The sequence below is a fragment of the Centropristis striata genome, chromosome 18, assembly GCF_030273125.1.
Source record: "Centropristis striata isolate RG_2023a ecotype Rhode Island chromosome 18, C.striata_1.0, whole genome shotgun sequence".
NCBI classification, from domain to species: Eukaryota; Metazoa; Chordata; class Actinopteri; order Perciformes; family Serranidae; genus Centropristis; species Centropristis striata.
The window spans coordinates 11,905,451-11,931,765 of NC_081534.1; the positions used below are offsets into that span (position 1 = coordinate 11,905,451).

A 26,315-nucleotide genomic window follows, 5' to 3' on the forward strand; every position below is an offset into this window, starting at 1 on the left:
GAGAAATGTGACAATATTGATACCTTCAAAGGTAGCCACTGTGATTCTCCTATGAAAAACAGTGACTGCACAACTTTGTTTTTGGAACAGGGCAAACAGCCTGCTTATGAATCCCTCAAAACACTCATTCACATTGAATTAAAAACAAACCCAATGAACTCACAAATATTCAGTTATTAGAACCAAAACTTTTTAATTGCATGTTTTTTGCATCAGTCACCTTAAATATTTTCAAATAAAACCAATGTTGCAAAGTCACAGAGGGAAGCTACAATATTAAAATAGTTATCTTAGTCTGTGTGAGTGTGTTACTCTATACAGTGACTTGACACCAAAGCTACGCATGCAGAAAACTGTACATGGCAGTATTTTTGTTTACAATCAAAAAGCTAGCACAACACCACCATCAGTATAATGATTTTAGATCTTTAAATTGCACCCAAACCCAAACAAAGCAAAGACACTCCAGCATAACTGCTACTGAAACACTTCTGGGGGAGAACATTGGTCATTTGTAAGGCATATTATATCATCACCGTTACAGACATCATCATAATCTGTCTCACATACAAACACTGTACATATATACACAGAAAAACATTGGTGTTGTCATCCAAAATACAGCAGTACTCTTAAAAAGGCATTTGGCTAAGATATTGAAGATAATTAAAACCTACACAGAGAGTAACAAATAAAACGAAGAGATACTGTAAATCACACATAGAAAATGAAATTAAGAACATTGTAAATTATGCATGTTATTTGATTTCTATAGACACACACCAAAAATAATATATACATGTATCTCCACTTTTTTTTCATGAGTTTCTGCATGAAATGTGTTGAATCTGTCCTTTTACAGGAAAGATAATACTCTGTATTTTAGTTTTTGAGGTGTGTTTCTTCTATTTTTGTCAAATATTCCCAATTGGAGCCCATTCAGTTTGTTCAGAGCTTCCTTCAAGCCCACTCGCGATGATTTTGATGTAGTGCACCAGTTTTCATTAGTGTTACGCCTGAGACTAGCTGGTTTAATTCTTTTAGTTTAAGGCTGTTTGACTTTTGGTACTCTTGGATATTTTTCAGGGAAGTGAGCCAGTGATGCAGTGTGTGAGAAAGCGGATGCGGTACCATGGGAAAGGCTTTGTTTGGATCGATTCCTCCAAGGCAAGTTGTGTTTACTATTCTAACTTTTTGATTGACTTTTGTACATGATAGCCTTTTCCATCATTATTTGAGACCTACAAACCTGCCTACAAAGTTGTACTGAGTCAGGCCTTACCATATATTCTCCAATCTCCATTTTCAATATATCACACCCACACATTAATATACAGTATACACAATGTATACAAAAAAAAACAGAGAATTCAACAACCTAAAAGTGTCCTGTTTTGTTATATTCATCTTATCAGCTTTTGATTCAAACTGGATGTATGGTCCTTATCAAACAAGTAAAAAAATACCTGTTCCAACAAAGGATCCCAGTCGCAAACTCAATTTACATCACTGTCACTGTATATTTATCATAATGTGACAGCAAAGGTATGTGACGTTTGTCCCCCAGAGTACCATATTGTTAATTAGGCACAATGTTCTTACAGCATGTAATATCCCACCCTGACACTGATTTAAGAGGTACGAAAATTCAGATCAAATAATTACCAGGAGGCATGAATCATTCCCCACACAGCCTTGTAATTTTACACATATCTTGTGACCGGCAGTGAGATTCAGCGTGTTAAAGATGTGTTTGCTATCACAGTAAAACATTGCCTGAAAAGTAAAATACTGTAGCTACAGTGACATAGGCAGATCAATTGGTTGCAAATTACTCATTCATCTTTATCAAGTTATTATTTAAAGTCACTGCTCTCAATGTCAAGTATCAGAGCCATTTAAATCTATTTTGCATGCTTTAGTGGAAAACATATTTGCTCCACATTTATGGGTTGAATAATTCTCTGCTTAATGATTGTCAGAGAGGAAAATCACCATCATTTTTTACTTCCAGTAACAAATTTGTACAGATTTGTTTTTTGTCAAATAGATCAAATAAAACATATCAGGAAAAAAAAGTTCAAAACTATCACTATCATAACTATGCAACAAAATACAAACACATTGTTTTTTTTGCGACTGTACAGTTTTAGTCTCTTTTCCCTCATCCTGTTCCTTTAACATAAAAGTAAAGTGGCCTCGACCAATCCGCATCGTGCAATCAGAAGCAGTCAGCTGATTCTTTCCTTCTGTTTTTTCCAACGTGGCAAATTTATTTTAACGTCTCTGCTTCTCTCCGTGTCCCGGCATTTAAAAGACAGACAGCTACATGTCATGACAAAGGTAAAGATCACCATCAGGCATCAGGGAGGTTAAAGAGATCAAACTGTCTGTGGGATCCATCAGCAAACATGAGAGCGACCTCTCTCAGACATCCTGAGGAAGACCCTGGTCTCTGTAGCCTGAGGAAGAAAAGACATAGAAAGCCTTTTGAACGCTTGTAGAAATAATTGTCAAATCTATTATCCGGCTTTTATGGCTCCATTCAAGAGGGTTTTAAATATGTAATTAGGAAACATTTATTTTGGACTTTTGACAATAATTGCCTTTCTCCATTTCATTTAATTGAGAAAAATGAGAGCAATAACCAAAAGAGAGCTCGACTGTAGCATTAGAGCTAATGATTTATCAAGTATTGGCTGGCAAGCCATTACCCTAGCTTCCTCAAAGTGGTAAACAATATCAATCTGGCTTGTATTATGATTTAAAATAGATTGGAAACTTTAACTAACTCCATCAGAGAGAAATAAGAAACCTCTCTTATTAACGAAATGCATTTTACAACAGAACAGTTTTACAAATCACACAGTTGTGGTTTGTAACAGGGTAGCAGCCTTGCCGTGGTATTAAGTGTTACAGTGTTTGATGATACACTGATGACATGATGCCCGAAACATGTCTTTAAAAAACAATAAAATAATTTTCATCCATCAGCACCCATGATCATCAAATAAAAAACTCTCAGAGGACGGATGCTACAATTACAAATTGAAAGAGTCTGCTCTTTACTGCAGCATCAGCAGAGTCGTAGCAAAGAGTAGCCGGAGTCATATTTCACTTATAATGTGACGAGAGTTGTTCTTAACCATGTAATTGACTGATACTGGTAATATTAGCTGGTTTGCCACATCTTGTGTTGCTGCATTTGCCTGATGTTTGGCTGTATTAGCAAAGTTTTCGAGCAGTTCTGATCATAAGTAATCCAATGATAACAAATGCTTGTGTACAGCTGTTCATCTGTTCATATTTATGACAGCGGCGTGTCACTGAATTGTACTCTGAAACAGTAGGGACGGTAAATCAACACCGGTGTCCTTCGGGTCTGAAAAGGGAATGTGTAAGTGCTTTAAACATGCATTCTTTCTAATGGCCATCAGGGGGCGACTCCACTGGTTGCAAACAGAAGTCAGACTGTGTCTAGAAGTTTATGACAAAAAAATGACCCTACTTCTCGTTTTATTACCTCAGTAAGCATTTATCTCAGTAAGGAGTTTAAGGTCTCAATCAAAGTTTTTTTCAATACAGCATGATGTCCATTTTTTAAATTATGGTCCCATTTCAAGTAAAATAGATGATAAAGCAGGTAGTGTTTTAGGGAATGGCAACCTTGTGCTTGACAAGGCACAATCACGGTTTTCATCTCACAACTTTGAGGCTTTCAGGCCATGCACACACTTTTATCAGCAGATGGAATTTGCTCATATGTCCTGGAGCTTTCAACCATGTATGCTCTTGATCACTATGTCATAACTTCAAGTCTGAGGAAATCGTGATACAAGCTCTGGAAAATGAAGACAAGAGTGATCTATGATGAATAACTTTTTAAGCGATAGAGCAACCTAAGCATCTACTGATGTTTCGAAACATGTATCACACGTATCACCAAATATAATACGTGATTCTTGTCTACTCAGATAAAAGAGCATGAGAAAGTTCTGAATGAATGTTTTTTAGAAGTATTTTTAAGCCTGGGAAATGTGGTTATTTGTTTTGGCTTCTCCTCAATCTATGTTAAATTTAGCAAAGCTGAATATTCATCATTTGTGTGACGTGCTTCTACATTTCACTCCGATTTTATCAACTTGCCGTGGGACTGTAAATGAGTGAGAGAAAAGAGAAACACCTACCATCAGAAACTTCAGTTCACGAAGAACGATAACAGCGGTAGAAGAGAAAAGACAAAAGAGACAGTTAGTGATGAAAACCATGAGCTTCATTGTTTGATACGTTTCAAGTATTATCACACAGAAGTTGACTGTATTAAAGGAACACAAAACGGGCATCTTTGGACAAGAGGAGAAATTCCCACAGAGCATTCTACTTCAAAGGGAAAAAAAATCTTTCAACATGAGCTGATCTCTGTTAACTCACATTACAAGATCAAATGAACCGAATACAGAAACATAACCCTGGTTTGCTGGATCGATGAGCAGAAATATGGAGACAAGGACAAAAAAAAAAACTGAAGAAGAAACTGAGGCAGAGGGAGATGGAGGTGGGGGGGACAGGCAGAGAGTGGGAGGAATACTGTAAGAGAGAGAGAGAGCAAGATCAAATAGGAACAATCATTAGATAGAGACAGAGAAGGGAGGCGATCAGTGGGAGGAAGATAATACCATGATCATTAGATAGAAAGGAAGACAAGAGAGGGAGCAGTAGAAAGTAGGAAAAAATAATGAAATGAAGAATTGTTTGTAGTGATGGAAGCATGAGGAATGATAGCATCCCAAAGCTACAAAGACATGTATTGTGGTGATGAATAGTTGAATAATAATTGATCTAAGAGTAAAACAGCATGCATGATATCAGTTTTGCTTTCAGTGCTAGCGGGGACATAATTTTCATATTCAATATAAATATTCAATAGGCAGATAACCATAAGCGCTAACAGCAGTATAGCCTTTTAGCAGCAACAATTGAATAAGACGTTTACCCAGAGGCCAGAAAAGCAGTGGGGAGCAGAGAAAAAAAAAAAGCACCAGGGGGGCTTCTCACTCCCACACACAAACACAATTACTGTACCTCACACACAAACAGAGAATCTTGCAGGCATGTATGTACCATTGGGTTGCACAAGCAGGCAGCAATTACTTCCCAAATACACACTTGTACACACAAAGAAGAGAGCGCAGTGGTAATTCAAAGGCTGCCTTGTGTAGAGAGAAAATAGTGACTTTCTGCATGTGTGTGTTTGTGTGTGTGTGTGTGTGTTTTCACTTGTTCATGCATCAATGCCTGAGGAGAATCTACTACTTTCTGACTGAGAAGGCGTGAATTAACCCAGCCTCTCCCATTTTGCTGTCTCTGTCTACCTCAGTTCTTTCTTTCGTTCGTTCTTTCTTTCTCCTGATGTTTCTGCAAGGAAAATATCGTTTTCATATGATCTTTATTACTGATTAATGAATTTAACAACTTGACACAGTGCCCAACTGCATCTCAAATAAATCTTGAAGTTCCCAGCTGTCAGATGAGGTACACTATTCAGTGTTTCCCACAGGATTTAATGAGAGACGGGGCACCAAACCATCTAGGGAATTTCCCCAGGAAATTTTTTGGTACATTTAGAAGTAAAATGCAATAAAAGCCCAAGTTTGGTGCCTCTAACGCATTCTAATGCCACTATTCCATCATATTCTCTAATCTTAATGATTGCATATTTTAAGAATTATTTTAATAAAGAATAAGGGTTCTATTATGTTTTATTTAAGGCATCTTACTTGACAGTCCTCTTGTAAATTTTGTGGTGGATTCTGTTAAACACTGTGCTCTTATTTTGAAAGCTGCATGTGATTAGCGACAGGAAGTCATTTGTCACAGATTCGATTTTTGTGATTAAAATTACTTTAATTGTTAGCTAATGTTAGCTGGCGGCTAATATTAGCATGTCTCGGAGGAGTACAGAGGAGGACGGAGGAGAACGGAGAGGTGAGGGTTGGGGTTTTGACTGACTGACGGGTGACAGACTTTCTGCTTAGGCAACGGAGAGACTTAATATTATGAGTAGTGTAAATATACTTTCAGTAGCTTGAAATGTATATTAATATTTAAAAAAGGCAGAAAGGTGTTACTAGTCTGGACAATGATAGGCACAGAGCATTTGGACCAAAATTATTGGTGATAAATACAGAATATTGCCAGACTTATCCTTCAAACAACTTACTGAAAAAACTAAAAAAGTGGAAAGTGATATGAGTTACGATTTCGTACAACTCTACATGCTGGTAACCCTGACCATGACCTTTGTGTGACTCAGTTTCTTAACACTCAAACTACAGATTGAGTTCTTTCATGAGAATTCTTGTTTGATTTTCAAATAGTGAAAATTTTATAGTTATTTGGATGAACTCCACCTACTGAGTGTCGAGTGCGAGACAGACAAACAAAAGAAAAGGAGACAAGACTAAAAATAAAAAGGACTGAAGAGAAAAACTGTCAGACAGAAAGATAAACTCAGCTGGACAAGTACTGACTTGCTAGGATGACCATGTCCATTCCCCAGAAGATGCTCATGATCCATCCAACCATGATAACAGCTGTCAGTATCTGGATGAAGGCTGCTGCCACATTGAGCCAGAACACACAACAAACACCTCGCTCAGAGATCAGCTCGCTGCGAGCTCCACACAGCACCGTGAACGCTGAGATGAAAGTACCTGTGGGACAAAAACAGCAACAACAAAGAAGTCCTGTTACCAAAAAATAAAACTACGCAATTCATTAAAAAGGCTTACCTTGCAGCTATTACAAGTGCATTTGACTCCATGACGTGTGTAGCCCAACATGAAAAACTTTTTCCAATGAAGCATACCAGACAGACACCAGACTGTGCTTGTCCCGACTGGAAACATAACGAAAGTAAAATTCTAGTGTCATTTCAGCTATGTGCTAATGTTAAGCATGCTAATATGCTCACAATAACAGTATGCCAACATGCTGACCATCTTAGTTTGACGTGTTAACTAAACACAATGACTTATTGGAAAGTCTTTTGTTGTTGGGGTTTTTTTTTTGCATGTATTTGGTCATAAACCAAATTACTGGATGAACAAAGGTTTGTCATCTTGACATAATATATGGATATCTTTGATGGTTACCGATTCAATTGTTATAGTTAAGATATTTCAAGATAATGCTTATGAAACGAGGGGAAAGCTCTGGTCCTGAAAAGTTAACCTAATGCGGTAGTGTTTTAAACTTGCATTCTTTCTAATGGCCAGCAGGGGGCAACTTCACTGGTAGCAAAAAGCAGCACAATTGTGTACTAAGTCTATGAGAATGACCCTACTTCTCACTTGATGTATTACCTCAGTAAACCATTTCCTAATTATTTCTCGTCTCAAATGACAGTTTCAAGTATCCTTTTGCAAATAATGTTCCCGCTGGGCTGGTTATCCCCTAGCTTTCTGCTCTCATCCAAATATTTTTGTTTTGTAATGAACTTTTTATTAAAGTTTAACAAACAAATATTACAGACAGGGAGGAATCCATTCATTCAAACAGGGAGCCATCAAGGCCAGGAATTCACTCCCTAAGTTGTATTCTTTACTTTTTTTTCAGTAAATGAGTTGATAAAAAAACCCAAGAAAAAACAAAACAAAACAAACACAACCACAGACCACCACACTGACATCTCTCAACAGATAAGCACACCAAATCAATGACAATACTGCATTGTCACGGCAACCATTAACCCACAGACAACCAGTCAGTAAAAGGGCTCCAAATGAGCATATTGATCCAGTTTATCCAGTAGGGAGTACGTCACCCTCTCATAGGCAGCTAACTGTGCCATTGTTGTAGACCATTCTTCATAAGGAGGTGGCTGTTTTTTCCTCCAGTGTCTTAGTAGTATCCGTTTTCATCCAAATATTGTCAGTTGTGGCTCCAAAATGCCAGGTTGGTATTTGAATGGTACTCCGCACAACCACTGGGTAACGTCACAGTGGCCATGTCCACTTCTTTTACACAGTCTATGTAATGTATGTAAAAATGATCAACTTCATAGAAAGTCAGGGCTCTGGTCACAATAGGAGAGTTCCATTAGCTCAACTCAAAACAAAGGAAAGTGTGAAGCTGCTGCGAAATCTCATACTGTCCACTGAGAGTTCCTGAGTAAATGTGTCAGTATGTAAGTGGCCTCTGCTGATGAGTATCTGGCAACAGCAGCAGTGCATTTATCCTTGGAAAAGGGTTCAGAAAGATGTGGACACATCAGTGCTCGCATCCACTGGACTAAAACAGGATTATATCTGTGGACAATCCTCGTCTGCCTAAATAAAATCCAATATCACTCGTAATCGTGTTATCTGGAGACCTAGACCTTCCCAGGCCCCACTCATTGTACAGTAGTGTGTGTGTGCTGTGTATGTGTCGTTTGTCTTGGTGCAAACAAATCAGATTATTTTATTACAGGATGTTTCCATGACAACATTTCCTCAGGAAAAGGATATATATAGAATCTGAATTTTACTCCTTGTGTCATGGGTCTACCTCCATATTATCTATGACAAATTAAGATGTGAATACAGTACCAGCCTGCAGTGTTTTCTTTGGCATTCATTCTCAGTGTTATGAGATCCATATATTAATTTTTGTGAATGGGACATGACATGAAGTAGGTTCCAGTCTTTCAAAGATTGCACAAAAAACAGACAAATACCTCCTTTAATGTGAAGTTTTGGACAGAATGCCAACTGTACACTTCTGATGTTCAGAAATGACAATCATCATGCAGAGCTGATAGATTTTTCCAGGATATTTCCAGTGCAGTACACCGATAGACTGTATAAAAGAAGTGGATGTAGTCTCAGGGTCTGAAAAGTGAGGCCAATAGAAGTGCCTTTAACCTGCATTCTTTCTTAAGGCCAGCAGAGGGTGCTCCACTGGTTGCAACAAGTCCAATTGTAGTCTATTAGAAAATGACCCTATTTCTCACCTAAATCATTATCTCAGTGAACATTTTCAGTCTCAGTCTCAGTCTCAATCACTAGTTTCAAGTCTTCTTTAATAAGGCATTATGTGCATTTTGGAATTTGTTCTCCCCTTTAGGATAAAACCAGGCGGCAATCTCCGTGTCTGAGCATGGAGGCAACCAGGAAGTGCATTAAGCCTGCAATTCACCGAAAATTCCAGTAGGGGGTGCTAAGTTTGGCTGCAAAAAAAATCTGCCCATTCATTTCAGTGCAAAATTTGAAAACTTCTCACTTTTTTCAGGACAACATTATGGTCTCAATCGCTAGTAAAAAATCATCTTCAAGACAATTTGATGTCACTAGTTCTAATAATGGCCCCATTTAGAAGAAAATAGAAGATAAAGAATCGTATGATTTGGGGCGTGGCTACAGGTCACTAACAAGGCGAGCCGTCACCAGGAGAGAAGCAGAGCAATGCGTATCCACGGCAACGTGTCAATAAAGTATAACGTTATATAGATAGAAAAGAGGACGTTTACCGTTTTGGTCTCATAACTTTGACCCTTTCACTGTATTTTCACTTAATGACAGTTTATTTGAACGTTTTGTTCAGTAAAAATGTCTTGTTCAGTGTTTGGTTGGACTAACAGACACTCCAAGGAGTCGCTGCTCAGTTTTCTGAGGTAAGAAAGATACATTTTGTTTTTGTTTTTTTGCTAGCCAAAACTAACATCCCAGTTAATGCTCCAATTAATGCTAACATGAATTAGCAGCGGCTTCTCTCAGCCGGGTTGCCGGTGTAGAGAGGCTGTAGTCAGTGTCGTCAGATCCTTCGCGCTCCGCCACAGTCCAATTATGGTCTGCTCCGCGTATCGGAAACAAGATGGCGACGCAAGATGGCGACGAGTATAACGCTGAACTCGAGGCTTCCAACGGGCAGTCCACAAACCAATGGGTGACGTCACGGTGACTACGTCCATTATTTATATACAGTCTATGGATAAAACAGAGCCATGGTTTGCTTAAGGCGTGACACTATCCTCTCCACTTAAATAGCAGTTAACTTGTTTTGGGATTGTTGTCTGTGTTTTTGTTGGAGAACTTTGAACCTTTCACATTACAGGCTGTCCTTAGGAGCGATTTCCCATGAAAAGTAATGCAGCTGAATTTGTAATGTTAAAAGCCAGGTAAGTCGCCTGTCTGGCGTATGTTCTCAACCAGGAGACCAGTGTTTGTTTCCCGTTGTTGGAAGCTACGGTTTGTCTGGAATAAGTGGTGTTTTTTTTTAAGCCAAACCTTGTTCTTTTCCTAAACTGAAGTTTTTCAATGTTAGAGCAGCAACCTGTTTATCAGCAGTCATGATGTTCAAAACAGCAAAAAATATACGAAGCCCATCATGAAAATACATTTTGTGATTTTTTCACCTTTTTTCAGCCTGTTTTTTGCAAGGAAAAATTAACATCCCAATTAATGTCACAGTTAATGAGAATGGCAGATGAACCTTGTAACCAATCTAGCTTGCTACCTTGCTCCTGCCAAGCTTTCCCTTCTCATCCAAATATGTTCTCTCCTGTCTCAAAAAAATAAGAAAAATTTGCTGGTGATACTGGTGATGTCACAGAGGTTTGTCCACTTACAGTCTATGAGTTCATCCCATATCATCATATTATGCATCGAAAACGTATCACTTTTAACAGCTGTGGCAGATTTATTCCCCTCCAACAGAATTCTGTATTATTTATTCCATTTTACTGCACATCCATGGGGCTTGTAAAGTTGAGCATACATTTTAACTGTTATTTGTGACACATGCCAATTCAGACATTCATAGAATTATATTTACCACCTTTATTGGATTTTCCATTACAGAAATGTAATGTTAAAAGTGTCACTAAACTGGCTAGGATTACAAGAATGAAATAAAAAATGAGTCTGTCCTTTGGTTCCACTCATGATATAGTAGCCTGATTTTTTTTCATAAAATCTGATTGAATATAACATGTCTGTAACTGATTTGTCATTCAGTTCAAGAAATGCTTTAATTTATAAAAAGTCATAAATTATTCATAGAATCAGCTGATGTGTAGAGCTTCTCTCTGCAGGGGTTTTTGTACCCTTTTGTAAATACTGAACTGAATGCTGCGAGGAGTGAATGCCACACTAGAGATGCCTGGTGGGCGTTGTATGCATCATGGCCTTGGCCCTTCTCTTTCTGCTAGCTCCAGTTCTTGTCACATTGGAGAAATTCAAATAACAGAGCAAGTCTAGCAGGTGGGGGGAGGGAGGAACAAGAACGGCCAGGCTGCCAGCTGCATCTTGATTCTTGGGAGGGAGAAAAGGCCAAAGTCAACTAAAGTTTCTTATCACTTTTTCTGACTCAGTCTGTTTCTCTGTTTTCTCTCTGTCTGGGGCTCTATTTACATATATCTCTGTCTGATAAACTATAATATACCATGCATAAATAAAACCGAGGGCTCTGTCATAATGAATCTTTCTATAGAAACACAGGCGTACCAATTTGTCCCATAATCTCCCAACAAATCTGAATGTACATGATAATATTTACTTTCACATGCCCTACACTGGCCTTATTTGGAAGGGTTTCAAAAACCTCAAACACTGGTACAAGGACAATCCCAGAATAGTAAGCAGCCCAGGAAAAAAGGCAGCATTTACATGTAGAAAAGAAGAGATGAATAAGATATTTCCTTTTCCTTTCAAGCTTTTACCCAATGCTCATTTCAAAGCATCTCACAGAAAGAGCAGCAGTGGGCTAAAATGAGATTCCACCGAGGGCTGATATGGTCTGATCAGACAGAAACATTTTCAGGTCACATAGGCCACGCCCACCAGCAGATGCTCTGGCTCCTGGTGGAGCTGCCCACCTCCACACATGAGCCATGATTGACAGCAAGCTGGTGGCTGAATGGTTAAACATCACTTCCATCTTTGGCATGTTAAACAGGATTTACAGTCTGGTTGTGTTTTTCAGATACCAGTCATGCAATGCGTTCAATGGTCTATCATTAGTGTTGGAAGAAATGGGTATTTATATACATGGTTGCCCATAAAGTTGGAATAATTTTGTTTTCAGACAAAATCCTCTGTTAATTGTGCTTTCATTTTCATCGTGATATGTTTGGGAGAGATTGATTAATAAAGTTTTTAGAAGATTTACCCCTAATCTGTCAATAATAAATCACAAACGAGCACAGATCTGAGTGTATATTTCGTCTTACAACAGGGTTCACGTGTGATTTGTCAAATGGTCGTATCTCGCCAATCACAGCTTAAAAATGATCAGCTGTTGATAAATGTGGCGGCTCGAAACAAGCGTCATTTAAATGTCACGCCCTAATATATATACCCGATTCAGATGGCTCGCCTTGGGAGTTTACGACACTGAAGGGCACAATACGGCCAAAAAGAGGATTTTTTTCCCTCCCTAAAGTCAGCTTTATTAGCAAAGTGTAGCGTTACAAATAACAACAGGAGCGAAATAGACTTTTTACAATAATACGCAGCGACGGAGGTTTATGAAATAAAAGTACTTATAGTTATAAACTCATGTTTTAAAGTAAGTTTTAATTTCAAAAGAAGAGGAATTTCTCTGAGGCAGAAAGTAAATGACATCAAACAGCTGCAACACAACAAACCTGTTTTTGTTTGGCAGCATAAAAAGTGAAAAGGAAGGAAATTAGTGGTGCTGTCAGCAGAGTAGCGGACCATTAAACTGAGTTTGCCATATTACATTTATACATCGTGATATATAAAGGCTTATAATCTATATAATATCCAAATATTGTTTTTATTATGATGGAGAGATATTATTCACCTCTTTACATTCACTAAGAATGTTGTCCTAGTTAGAGGAGCGTGTGGCAGCGCTGATTGGAAATGTTTCTATTCGGGCAGAACCGGTGGTGAAGGAAACGCTGACGATCCGGTGTCCAGCAGGATAAACCAAGAGAACAACATTTAATAGCCTCGGCTAGTTTTCTGTTTAAAGAGGGTCGTAGGGTGTATTTATGTTATGTATGTTTTAATGATAAATGATGTAGCCTAAACATGTTTTGCTTTGTCACCATTAAAAAACAAAACACCAAAGAGTTTTATCAGCTCCAGGCATCGATACTATAGTCTAAGATCAATTATCCGACTTAGACGTGTGGACTTCACGCTGACTCAAATTTGCGTACACGAGCTGAGAGCAGACGTGAGATCTGTTCATACCCTCCGCTCACGCCCAAATTGATAAATGCTGAGCCTTGTGTAGAAATGATTTTACGCCCTCTTTACGCTCACTTTCTGTTGTACGCTCATTTGATAAATTAGGGCCACTGTCATTTCACAGAAAGAGGTAAAAAATATTTTATTCCAACTTTATGGGCGACCATGTATTATCAACATGTACTTTAATTAGGGCAAGAGGTGCCCCAGGCTCTTGAAGCGACTGTGGAAGATCCTCAAGGTCATCTGGAGGAGGGGGAAGGTGGCTCAGCAGTGGAGGCATGCAGAGGGTGTATGGATTCCAAAGGAGGAGAACTCAAGCACCATCGAGCAGTTCAGAAACATCTCGCTCCTGAGTGTGGAGGGCAAGGTGTTTTTCAGCATTGCTGCCCGACGCATGACGGAGTTCCTCCTGAAGAATGCATACATCGACACCTCTGTGCAGAAGGGGGGGATCCCGAAGGTGCCAGGATGCGTCGAGCACACGGGAGTTGTCACCCAGCTCATCCGAGAGGCACGGGAGGGCAGCGGGGACCTGGCAGTGTTGTGGCTTGACTTGTCCAATGCCTATGGGTCTATTCCACACAAGCTGGTGGAGACCTCACTCGACCGGCATCATGTTCCAGGCAAGATCAGAGACCTCATACTGGACTATTACAACTGCTTCAGTTTGAGAGTCACCTCTGGAACAGTAACATCAGCATCACATCGGCTGGAGAAGGGCATAATCACTGGGTGTACCGTCTCAGTGATTCTGTTCGCCTTAGCCATGAACATGCTTGTCAAATCAGCAGAGGTGGAGTGCAGAGGACCCCTCACCAAGTCAGGTGTACGTCAGCCGCCCATCAGAGCTTTTATGGATGACCTTACTGTTACCACAACATCGGTACCAGGCTGCAGGTGGGTTCTCCAGGGCCTGGAGAGGCTCATCAGCTGGGCACGTATGGACTTCAAGCCAGCCAAGTCCCGTTCCCTGGTGGTGAAGAAGGGCAAGGTCACAGACAAGTTCCGTTTCTCGCTGGGAGGTGTCCAGATTCCATCCGTCTCAGAGAAGCCAGTGAAGAGTCTGGGAAAAGTCTTAGATGGCACCCTGAAGGACATGACAGCGATCCAGGCGACGAACAGGGAACTGGGAACCTGGCTAGTGGCAGTAGACAAGTCAGGGCTGCCAGGCAAGTTTAAAGCCTGGATATACCAGCATGGCATCCTCCCACGCCTCCTCCTGCCACTGCTGGTCTACGACGTCCCATTAACCACCGTTGAGGGCTTCGAGAGAAAGGTCAGTGGCTACCTTCGCAGGTGGTTAGGCCTACCACGTAGCCTTAGCAGCATAGCCTTGTATGGGAATAAGAACAAGCTGCGACTTCCCTTCAGTCTGACGGAGGAGTTCATGGTCACCCGTGCAAGAGAGGTGCTGCTGTATAGAGACTCGAATGACACCAAAGTCTCCTCAGCTGGGATTGAAGTGCGGACTGGCCGGAAGTGGAGAGCCCAGGATGCGGTGGAGCGAGCTGAAGCACGACTACGCCACAGTGTGCTGGTGGGATCAGTTGCGTCAGGCCGGGCAGGACTTGGGAGCAACCCAAGACCCCAGTACAACAAGACACAGGGGAAGGAGAGGCGTCAGCTCATCCAGGAAGAGGTTCGAGCAGGAGTGGAGGAGACCCGCTCGAGCAGGATGGTCGGAATGAGACAACAGGGCGCATGGACTAGATGGGAGCAGGCACTGGACCGGAAGATTTCGTGGTCTGACATTTGGAAGGCGGAGCCGCTCCGGATAAGGTTTTTGATCCAGTCAGTCTACGATGTCCTCCCCAGCCCATCCAACCTCTTCTGTTGGGGACTGGCAGAAACACCCGCCTGCCCTCTGTGTCAGAGGAGAGGATCACTGGAGCACATCCTTAGCTGCTGCCCGAAAGCCCTGGGGGAGGGACTTTACCGGTGGCGCCATGACCAGGTGCTGAGAGTCATAGCAGATACCATCTCCACCGGGATCTCTCTCAGTAAGCAACAACAGCCAGCTAGGCACTCCATCAGCTTTGTTAAAGCTGGAGAGAAGCCACAACAATGCGCAAGCCAAGCAGCAGGGCTCCTGGCCACTGCTAGGGACTGGCAGCTGAAGGTGGACCTGGGGAAACAGCTCAAGTTCCCAGAGACCATCGCAGTAACAACACTCAGGCCGGACTTGGTTCTCATGTCAGAATCAACAAGGCAGGTGATACTGTTGGAGTTGACTGTGCCCTGGGAAGACCGGATGGAGGAGGCATTTGAGAGGAAGAGGGCCAAGTATGAAGAGCTGGCAAGCGAATGCAGACGAAACGGATGGAAGACCCGATGTAACCCCATTGAGGTTGGATGCCGTGGGTTCGCAGGCCAGTCACTCTGCAGGGCTCTCAAGATGTTGGGCATAAGGGGACTGCACAGCAAGAAAGCCATCTGGAACACTACTTATGCTGCTGAGAAGGCATCAAGATGGCTGTGGATCAAGAGGGGTGATCCGTGGGCCATAAAAGCTACCTAGACACAAGCCGGGGACTGATCATCCTCGGCTGGGTCACCTGGGCGAGGGTGTCTGATGTTGAAAGACCCGAAACACCCGATGACCCCAGGTTACATCACTGATGATGTGTCTAGGTTGCACCAGGAGGTGTATAATAAACCAGGGCTGCGATGATTAACAACAATTATTTTCATTATTATATTTAAAAAGTTCAGGCTGTAGTAAACAACAATTTCCTTGAGACCAAAGTGATATTTTCAAATTGCTTGTCCAGTCAAGAAAACTAGCAAATATACACATCTGAGAAATGTAAACTAATCCTGCAAAAAGTGATTATTTGGCCACTTGGGGGCAGTGTAAACCCAACATATTGCTGTTGCCATGCTGACCAAACAACAACCTCTGGGTCTGAAATGTGAGGAGTGCCCTAAACCTGCATTCTGTCTAATTACCAACTGGGGGAGACTCCACTTGTTGCAAAAGAAGGTGCGACTGTATGAGAGTCAATGAGAAAATGATTCTCCTCCTAATCATGATGCTCATTTTGTAAATTAAGGTCACATTTATAGTAAAATAGACAAAGAAGCAGGATATGCTTTAGGGCTGTGCTACCATGTGATTGATGAATTGCTACAACAGAGCACTTTGTGTTTTTGTTCTTAGAACTTTGACCCTTTCCGCGTGTTTTCAGTTCATGTAAGTGCAATGCAAGTTAATTGTAACATTTTGGTCACCTAAAAATATCTTGTTCAGCTCTGGTTGACCTAAAAGATATGGCTGTTCATTTTGAATTATGGATGCATCTTGCTAACCAAGCTAGCCACATGGCATTGGCGAAAATGCCAAACTTAAGGCTTCAAAACCGTAGTCAACAAACTAACGAGTGATGTCACGGTGGCTACGTCCACTTTTTGTTTTACAGTATATGCTGTTGACATGATCACTTTTTCCTGGTTAATATGATAGCAATTATAGACCATTGGCTTTTTGCACATAGTCTAGTCATGTGGTCCATTGTTGATTTAAAATATTGATTAGAACTGTGTCCCTGTCAGTGACACTGCTGCAGAGCTGGTTTGTTGTTGTAGTATTGATTATTTAAAAGATCAGAATGAAATTTCTGTACTTGTCTTAATGGAACAAAAAAAATTAAACATGGCAGCTGTTAAAGGAAATATCTCAAATAATTTGAGGGACATGTTCTGTTAATGAAAGATTCATTTTACACTACAAGCAATATCAAAGCAGTTAAAAAAAATGTCATTGTTCTGCACTTTGCTGCTGAATTCATACAGATCCTGTCAAATTACACCATATTGATCAGAACAAAGCAAACCATCAATGAAACAGCTTGCCGTGTATGCATTTGTGCAGTCGGATAAAACATTTAACATCTACAGTACAGTACATGTGCTCAGCAATCCTCCACTGCAATTTAAAGGTTCATTAAAACTTTAATCTTCTCGTTTGGAGAAATCTACTCTAACAATCCGTCATGTGTGAAAAGCTCTTGGATCCCCTGTATGTCACATGTGGGAGATATGTGTGTGTCTATGTGTGTGCCTCGATATTACCCAGACTAATGACTATAATTACACAGAGAACTCTACAAAGCACCCACTGGTCGTGTGGGAGGTTAATGATAGAGTGTAAGAGTGTGAAAGACAGAAAGATAGAAAGACAAGGAGACATATAGGGAGAGACAAATACAAAGGGAGAAGGGAAGAGGAGAGAAAATAAAGGAGAAAGACAGGTGTACTTTAAGCAACTTAAATGAAAAATATGACTTTTCATATGTAATTAGACCAGAATGATCAAATTCTGATAATACAGTAATTTGGGGGTATTTGTGGTGCTTGGAAAAATATATATATAACATAACCATTGTGTAATAATGTGTATGTCACATGCAAAAAATGGTCTCAAGATCTAAGCAATGTGCTTGCACATAAACAATATTGATATCAATACCCTCCTGATAAGTCAGCAAACAAGCAAACCACTTTAACATGATAACAGAGTAAGAGAGGCAGAGTAGGGAACAGTTTCAGCCATTCTGTAAGGATGATATAGATTTTTTTTTTTAAATACTTGTACATTACGATAGTCTACAACAGGGGTCATCAACTGCATTTGTCATGGGACTTTTTCTAAGCAGACACTGTGAGTGCCGGACTTCCAAATAAAGAAAATATAATGTGCTTATGCCTGGTTAGCATTATTGTTTGATATTTTAACTTTCATGCTAAATTCATGCAATTTTATTTGCCTATATCAGTGTCAACAGACATGGGAAATCTAGAATGATTGATGAATGATGATAACTAGATACTTAACTAGAAAATGCTCTCAGGCTTCCACCAAGGAGGCAGATCACTGAGTAGTGATGGTTAAAAACTGATTACGGAAACGTTATTGTAAATATGCTGAATGTTGATGATTGCTGATCTACAGGTCTCAGTTATTTACAAATTATTATTATTATTCAGATTCTGTTTAGGAAATGTATATTCATCGAATATTAGCATCACACATAGACTGTATAAGTGGATGTAGCCTCTGTGTCTGTGTGAAGTGAAGCCAATGTGGAAGTGGCTTAAACCTGAATTCCTGCCTATCAAACCTGCAACTCCTGTGGTTGCAAACATTTCCCTAGTGAGTTTATTGTCTCAATCTGTTGTTACAAACGTATGGTCCCATTTAGAGTAAAATAGTCATTATAGCAGTGGATGTTTTTGGGCTATGATAGAGCCGTAGCACTTTTTTATTAATGTTTTAGACAACATCCAAACTTTTCAGAATCAGGGTTGTACTTAAAGACACTTTAATGAGTCGTCTGATCATTGTTCATGTATCAAGCTTTTTTTTGCTGGCCATAATCAATGTTCCAATTAATATGGAGGATGCACCTTGCTAACCAGCTAGCTAGTGCATGCATTTGCTGATAATTTAACTTGCCCCTCTCAAGTTAACCCTCTCGTCCAAATATGGTCACTTATGGCTCCTAAAAACCAAGATAGTGACAGCCAAAAAGCCATGACAACGTCGTAAACTGATGCAGTGTCTCCAATATAACATACCATCAATCTCTCTCTCTCTGTCTCTCTGTCTCTCTCTCTCTCTCTCTCTCTCACACACACACACACACACACGACCTCTGCCACCCACACACTCACACTGGGTTAAATCATATATTCAGTGTAGCATTTTGTGTCAAAGCCTCATACTTTATAATCCTCTTATAGCAAAGATCATAACACAACTGTGGTTAGCTGTGGATTCCTTCAGAATATGTATGTGTAATTATTTACTAGCCGACAGCTCAGCTCTTTAAACAGTTTACACTGCATTGATTAACAGCTTCTCCACTACTTACTCAGTCCTCATTATAGTGCAGGGGCCATCTAAGGTGGCTAACACGGCGTCAGGTAGAATTAATGTAAAGTTAAAACAAGCGTACCCTAGAGAAGGAGGTTGTCAGATTGAATCTTTTAACTCGCTGTAGAGGGTGTACAACATAGACTCTTCATATACAGTCTATGGTTAGAAATGCACGGTTTTCTCACATTTGAGGCTCACTCATAAAAAATTAAAGCAAGGATTTTGTAAAAAAAACAAAAACAGAAGTTTTAATCGCCACTGGGTCTATTGAGAATTAATGGGATATTTTTGCATTGGATTTTGGATCACTGCAGGAAATAAACTCTGTGGAAAACACACGTTTCTGATGCTTACCTGTTTTGTTCAGCAGGATGACCTTCACAAATGAGCACCACCTTTATGATGTTTGAAGCGTTAATGCAGCCAACAGAAGTAAAAACGTTATCCTATAGTGAACTACACCACAGTCGGATGGAGCTTCAGACGATCTCTGACAAACCAACCAGCAGTTTTGACAAGCTAGCAAAACTGTAGCCTAATAAATTGTCTATTAACGTAATCTACAATCTACAAGAGTTTGAAAGAGCACTGAAAACACGACGAGACGCTGTGAGACGGACTAGTGAGAGAGATCTCGTCCGTGATGTTGTTTAATGTCCCTGACAACCATACATCTCTTATGCTTCTATTAACCACAGACCTGTTTTCAGGCTTCTGAACACCAACCCATTAAAAATCCTCATCCTCTCAGTTGGAGAGGAAAATGCCGACTTAATTCCTGGTTTACGAAGTCATTCCTGTGGCGCCCTAATTTCTTGTTTGCAAAGTCTGCCGATGCCTGGTTACAAAGAAGTATAATAGTGGACAGATGTTCAGCAATAGGAAACATGAATAAGTAGAACATATTACAAACACACTACATGTATCTTCATCTGTGTTATGCAGCTTGGGTTTTTTTTTAAAGTTCAGGAGAGTTTCAGTAATCCCTTTAAGTATGTCTTATTCAACAGGTTCCTTTTCACTGCAAACATAAAGCTCAACATGCCCTGAAATGACTTTGTACATTTGTTGTTCTATAAAAGTCTCCTACATTATTTTCCATTTCACAGTAGTCTGCGCGTTGAATAGAACAAGCTGCTGTTTTCAGTCAATCAGACCCAAATGGCATTGACACACACGCTCACAAACATGCGCACGCATTGTGTTCATTTCAGTCAGCGTTGTCATGGCAACTAGTCGCAGCTATTCAATGAAATGTCAAGGCATTCAGGCCAACCTACATACACACTCACACTGTACAGTACGCACACACACCTGGAAGAGGTGTTGCCTTGATGCTTTTCATACATGCTGGGGACAGTTTTCAAGGTAACATGTGAGGACAATGTTCCTGCCACGAGGCATAGAGACAGACTGCTTCAGTTAATGTGTTCACTGACCTTGTTTTCTTACACGCCTGTTTGTGACATTTTCAAGCAGTCAACGATTCAACATTTACTGTAGAAAGGCTGCAACAAATAAACTGTTGAATGTGTGTAAAAGTGAGAGAAAAGGCATGAAGGAAAATAATCAAAATTTGGTATCTGAAGCCTTTTTTAGCAGGGAAAGATCACAGAGCAAGAGAGGATGAAAGAGATGACTCACACATAATAAGTCTCCAGATAGCTAAGACCACAAGATCAGAGGCAAGGGGAGGAGAGGACACATCTTAGGTCATTTGGTGATGGACTCAGGTCAGAGTGATCGCTGTCGAGACATTAGGTTAATAATTCCTTCAGAGAAAGACATCTGAGTGTGTGGGATTTTTTTTTTAGTTTCTATGTTTTTCTTTATTTGGTTTTATTTAAATTTATACATTTCTTTTTCTAAACTAAATTCCTCCTCATTAGAATTTTAAGTGCGGCTGCATTTGAACTGAGCCACTGAACTAATCTAGATTAGTGTGTGTGTGTGTGTGTGTGTGTGAGAGAGAGAGAGAGTGAGAGTGAGAGAGTCAGGCTCCACAGGGTTTGTCCTGTATAAAGTGAAGATCAATATATTGATGATGCTGCATGCTGTCTTACTATAATCTTACTAAAGACACGCACAGACATCCAACCAAATTGAGGATTAAGAAGCAATCTAACAATAGAAAAATATCTTAATCTGCACCAGAATACACACAGTGAAAGAATTTCTTGGTACATCTAAATCTTATAAGGGCTTTAACTGCACAAAGCAAGTCAAACGCAACAAAACTGAGTTGTAGTGATTTAAATTCAGTGTTACTGTAGCGCCACTATAGGAAAAATGGCTTCAAATTATATATGAAGCTTAGAGTTGAACAACTTGTTGTCAGAATTTGCAATTGCACACTGTGTCCAAGATGTGGATATGTATTTCTTACTAGAAAAAACAATTTGGTTAGTCAAATCAAAGTTTGTTTTCAGAAATTAATGATTTTTTTAAAAAAATTCAGCAAAACACACTTACTCCTCTCCACAAAATTAGCTTGAGTTTTTCAAACGTTTCATGAATCTCTGAACCTTACTATAGTGCTATATGTATGATGTAAACAGAGGTAGCAAGATGGCGGATCACATCGATGTCCTGCAGGCTTTAATTCTGTACTATATTAAAGATATATATATATTTTTTTTTATCCAGAAAAGAAGCATCAACCAGCTATAAGTGCTCTTTATTCATGCTCTCCAAAGATTTCTCACTTGATTTCTCCATTGTTACGTTCTGCATCCTCTCTTTCCAACCTGTAGAATATGACACGCCTGCTGATGTTGTCTGAAACTATTTATTCTGAAACTCCTTTACTCATGACCATCTTGTGATTGACAACAGGGTATTACTGTGTATGGCAATGTTCATTTTTTCGTCTTAGAACTTTGACCCTTTTGGTGTGTGTTCAGTTCATGACAGTTAATTGTAATGTTTTGGTTGCCTTAAAATGTTGTGTTCAATGGTTCTAATAAAAGACACTCTAGCTGTTCCTTTTAGCATCCCACTTAATATTGGGATTAACATGAACTAGAAAATTTCCTCTGGGGAAATTCTGAAAGGGCCACAGGGGCTACTGCAGGTGTGTGTACACTATGGTTTCAAGAGAGATTTCAAACAATTAATTCTAGTGTGTGTGTGTGTGTGTGTGTGTGTGTGTGTGTGTGTGTGTGTGAAGCATGTGTCTGGAGGAGTGTGCGCGGTTACGCGCACATGTGTGTATGTGCGTGCGTGTATCTGTAACTGTAATCACATCAAAAGATCAAAGGCAATCAGAGCAGAGCAATCAACAGAATTAACTGCAGCTGTAGAATGTTCCGACACAGTGACAGCAGCCAGAGGTGGACAGACTGGAATTTCTGGATTTTTCCAGAAAATTTCCTCGAACAGAAAGCGTTTTTGGAAAAACCATAATACCTATCATTTATCTGACCTCGCTTTGAAATAGCTTTGTAAGAGCGATCTGAAAAACTGTTAAATATGCTTTTCTACAGAAATCCTACTGTGTTTTTAATATGGGAGCCAATAGGGCTGTTGGTGCGTGAAGGTGGGGTTTCTGTGTGTCCTAAACCCAAACTATAACTCTGACAGCTTTACCAGAGGATTGTGAGTGAGAAGACAATTTTTCCTACATTTCTATGTATAAATTATTTCTGTAGAGTGGAATTTGCGGCTTGGAGCGCAGTTTTCAAATGAATTTTTTGACAATTTTTTCTCTCCCTCTACACTCTGGCGATGATGTCACACACTGTGACACGAACATTCCATGCAATACACACCTATTATAATTTCAGAATTTCTCCAAAAATGATCATGGTCATTGAACAGGGATTGATAAAAAACTATAAGACCTATCGAAACGTGGATTAATACACCAATACACAAGACTTGTGTCTACGGTTTAAAGTTTAAATGGAGTCTCTAGGAGAAATTATGCCGGAGAAGTAGAGTTTGAAAATCTCCAATTATTGTGGTTTTTTGCTCATTTTTTTTCGGCCGTCCCATTCACTTCAATGCAAAATTTTGGGCAGTTTTTCGCGACGTAAGTGGCGAAAAATTCTTATTCCGTAGAGAAAATTAATAGCACACAGATCCCGATCAAACCGCACGTTTTGATATATAACTAGTAGCGGGACGAAATTGTGTACGGAAGAGGAAAAAGAAAAAATCCACAGTATAACAATAGTGTAGCACTGGTCCCTACAGCTATTGCTGTAAGATAGATAGTGCTAGTGCTAGGAAACTGCATTTGCTATGCCAACAGTGCCTGACCCCACCAGGCTAGTGAACTGTGACCCTGTTTACACTTAGTTTTAAAATGCGTCTTCGGATCACAAGTTGTCAGCGCTAAATGCAAGTGTAAACAAGGTCCAAGACGCATTGTGCTCTGTTCACTCAAACTTGCCGAGGTGGTCTAGGACGCATTTGACCAGATATATTTTTGTAAACGCTTATACCCGACAAGGACGTAGCAGGAAAATATGTCACAATGCAATTAAGAGGGTATTTCTAGAAATGAAATTTCTATTTTTATCTATTAAATTTCTATTTTTATCTATTATCTATCTTCTATTTCTATTAAATGTGCACGCAGTGAATGTGTGTCTGTCCATCTGTGATCCAATAGCCCAAGATGCATTTTTAAAACCAAGTCTCAACAAGGTCTCTGCAACTCTGCCAGCTCCATCCTCTCCAGATATAGTCACTTCTGGCTAAAATAAAACAAGATGGCGGTACAAAATGTCAGACTCAAGCCAAAGGACTACTTCACAGTGGCCACATCCATTTCTTTAATACGGTCTATGGGCTCAACTTAAAAAGTTACAAGCAGAATCTCGGCTTACTTCTCACAGCTGAATTAGGTGGAAAACATGCCAGAATTCACAATGTATATAATTATATGACACTGTTTTAATGTCTTGAGCTGCAAAGCTCGTATCTTATAACTAGTGTCAAGAAATCTACGATGCAAATGTTGAGTCTACCCGCTGTGATGATGTCTCCACCTGCTGGGGTGATGTGCCCGCCCACTGCGTTGATGTCGCTGCCCATAATGATGACACCTGTGATGGATTTTACACCCAGAGTCATGCAATTTCACCACACAACATTTGCTGTGTGCGTTAACACCTGGCAGACTCAGGCTGTGCGTATTTACGCCCTGAAACTCTTATTATAAGACAAGGTGTGAAGAGGGTCTCGCTCTCTTTTTAACCTTTTTCTCACACATGTATCTATCAAGGAAATTACACAGACATACGCACACATAGGCAGATAAAGATTACTTGTGAAAATAGTAGAGCAATGGAAAGACAAGTTAGTAAGCTGGACACAGTTTATTTTCCAAACCAAATGTTGGCACTGCCTGCAAACTTTCCATGCCACTTTTATGGTCACATTCCTCTCTGATGGCCTTAGTGTTTGTTTATCTTGCTATTTCCTGGCATGCATGTTTTAAACTCTTCATGTTTGTGTGGGTCCTGTAGTTTCACAACCCCAATAGGTGTCTTCTTTCGCTATTTTTAACCCTTCATGTGAACTTTGTTTTTATCCTTTGAACTTTGTTTATCCGTGTTTCAGTTTCCCAGTTCCACTAACTTTAAAAAACATTTACTAGCATTTAATTTACAATGAATTATATATTGAGATAAGAGGGAAGCATGACTCCCAACTTACCTAGTCCAGGTATGAAGGTGTTCAGAAACAGACAAATGACAGCCAAAGGGAAGGGCATTGTGGGTATCGCAGCCCGCAGAGGTCCCTTCTTCTCCCTGACCTCCACCACCACTCCTCCACCTGCTGTAGGGGCCCCAGCAATGGCTTTGGCCCCAAGATTGTCTCCGGTCTTAACACGCCCCTGCTCCTTTACTCCTTCTTTCTGTGCCATCTCTCTTTCTTGCCCCTTTACTGGTTTATGTTGTAAGACTAAAAATAGCTGGTAATAAGGAGGATATTTTGAAGGTTTTTACAAAAGGATTTGAATGATTTTCCTTCTCCCCTTGGACGAAGAAGTAGAAGCTGGAAATGATCAATTTTGATGGATTGAATCCTTTGAGAATCAGATAAAATATTTAGCAGTGCATCTCAACAGTTGGCACCATCTATGGCACATTCACTGGCAAATAAAAAGCACTGTGGCAAATTGGTTAAAAAAAAACATTCAATTTCCATAGAATAACCAGAAATGTTAACTCTCTTGGTGAAATATACTGTAATATTTTTTTAAAAGTCAACTTAAAAATCATTCAGACTGATCCAGCTGTTAAATTCCCAAGAGACAGTGAAAAGTAAAGCAAGACTTTTTCCTGGAGAAAATCTTTTCACGACTGTTGACTTGTCCTCAATGAAATCCCTGCAAGTCTCAAGTGAGCATCAGAGCTCAGTGATATCAGTGATTGGTTTCCACGTCCAACATGTTCTTGAAAAATGTTGAATCAATGACACTTCCTCCTTTAAAAGTGTTGAAAAAATCCAGATAGAGAAAGATATGCAGCTCTTTTCAGTTATTTCCTCTGAAGTCACTTTCTTTCTTTTTTTTCTCTTTCTTTCGGTCAAATCATGCTCAACCTACACACCTCTCCAAGACAAAGAGAAAGTGCACACACAACCCCCCTTTTCTACTACATCTCCCTTTCTCTCTCTCTCTCCCTCTCTCCTCTCTCGCCCTGTCTCTCTGCTCCCTCCGCTCCCCATCTCTACCTCCATTTAAAGGAACAGTGCACCACTCTAATGTAACCATTCAATGAGGTCACATTCAACAAGCCCTCATTCAGTGCGTCTGAATTGAATAAGTGATTAGCATAAACGCATTTAGCTGTCATTCTAATTATTCTTTTATTAAAGATGACTTGTAAGTGTTTTCTATAGCTTAATGCTAATAGATTAAATTTATTTAATTAATCCACGAGATTGAAGCAAGCAGAGATGATGTAAAAAAAGAAACATTTACAGGCATCCCCAGTCTGTAATAATAGTTAATACTATAAATCATGTTTTTAAACCTGATTATTGCTCCTCCCTGTGAATATAACCAGATTCATAGTTATAATTTTCTGCCATTGAACGTACACTAGCAGCTAGCCTATTTCTCTTAGCCCTGTTTCATTTGTAGAATAATATCTAGCTAGCCTGGATGTTTAAACTTAAATGTTTCCATATTGTCGTGGGTTTTTTCGCTGGCTAACTTACTTTGTATCAGTTTGTTAAAAGCAGCAACCTCTAGGTCTGAAAAGTGAAACCAA

General features: G+C 39.9%; 1 protein-coding gene across 1 annotated transcript; it reads right to left on the reverse strand.

Moving 5' to 3' along the window:
- Window positions 1–638: 638 nt before the first annotated feature.
- Window positions 639–25,688, reverse strand: stum (stum, mechanosensory transduction mediator homolog). Its single transcript, XM_059357067.1, has 4 exons — window positions 24,751–25,688; window positions 6,531–6,713; window positions 4,188–4,196; window positions 639–2,462 (listed from the first exon to the last, which is right to left on the reverse strand). The coding sequence occupies exons 1-4, from the start codon at window positions 24,959–24,961 to the stop codon at window positions 2,428–2,430; spliced, it is 438 nt and encodes a 145-aa protein (XP_059213050.1). The 5' UTR covers window positions 24,962–25,688; the 3' UTR covers window positions 639–2,427.
- Window positions 25,689–26,315: the final 627 nt, after the last annotated feature.

Bases quoted from the DNA above. Each gene is read 5' to 3' on its own strand.
- stum (XM_059357067.1), bottom strand. From the start codon at position 24,961: ATGGCACAGAAAGAAGGAGTAAAGGAGCAGGGGCGTGTTAAGACCGGA. The intron at 6,714-24,750 runs GTAAGTTGGGAG...TTTGTCCCACAG, and splicing joins CACCTTCATACCTGGACTAG to GTACTTTCATCTCAGCGTTC.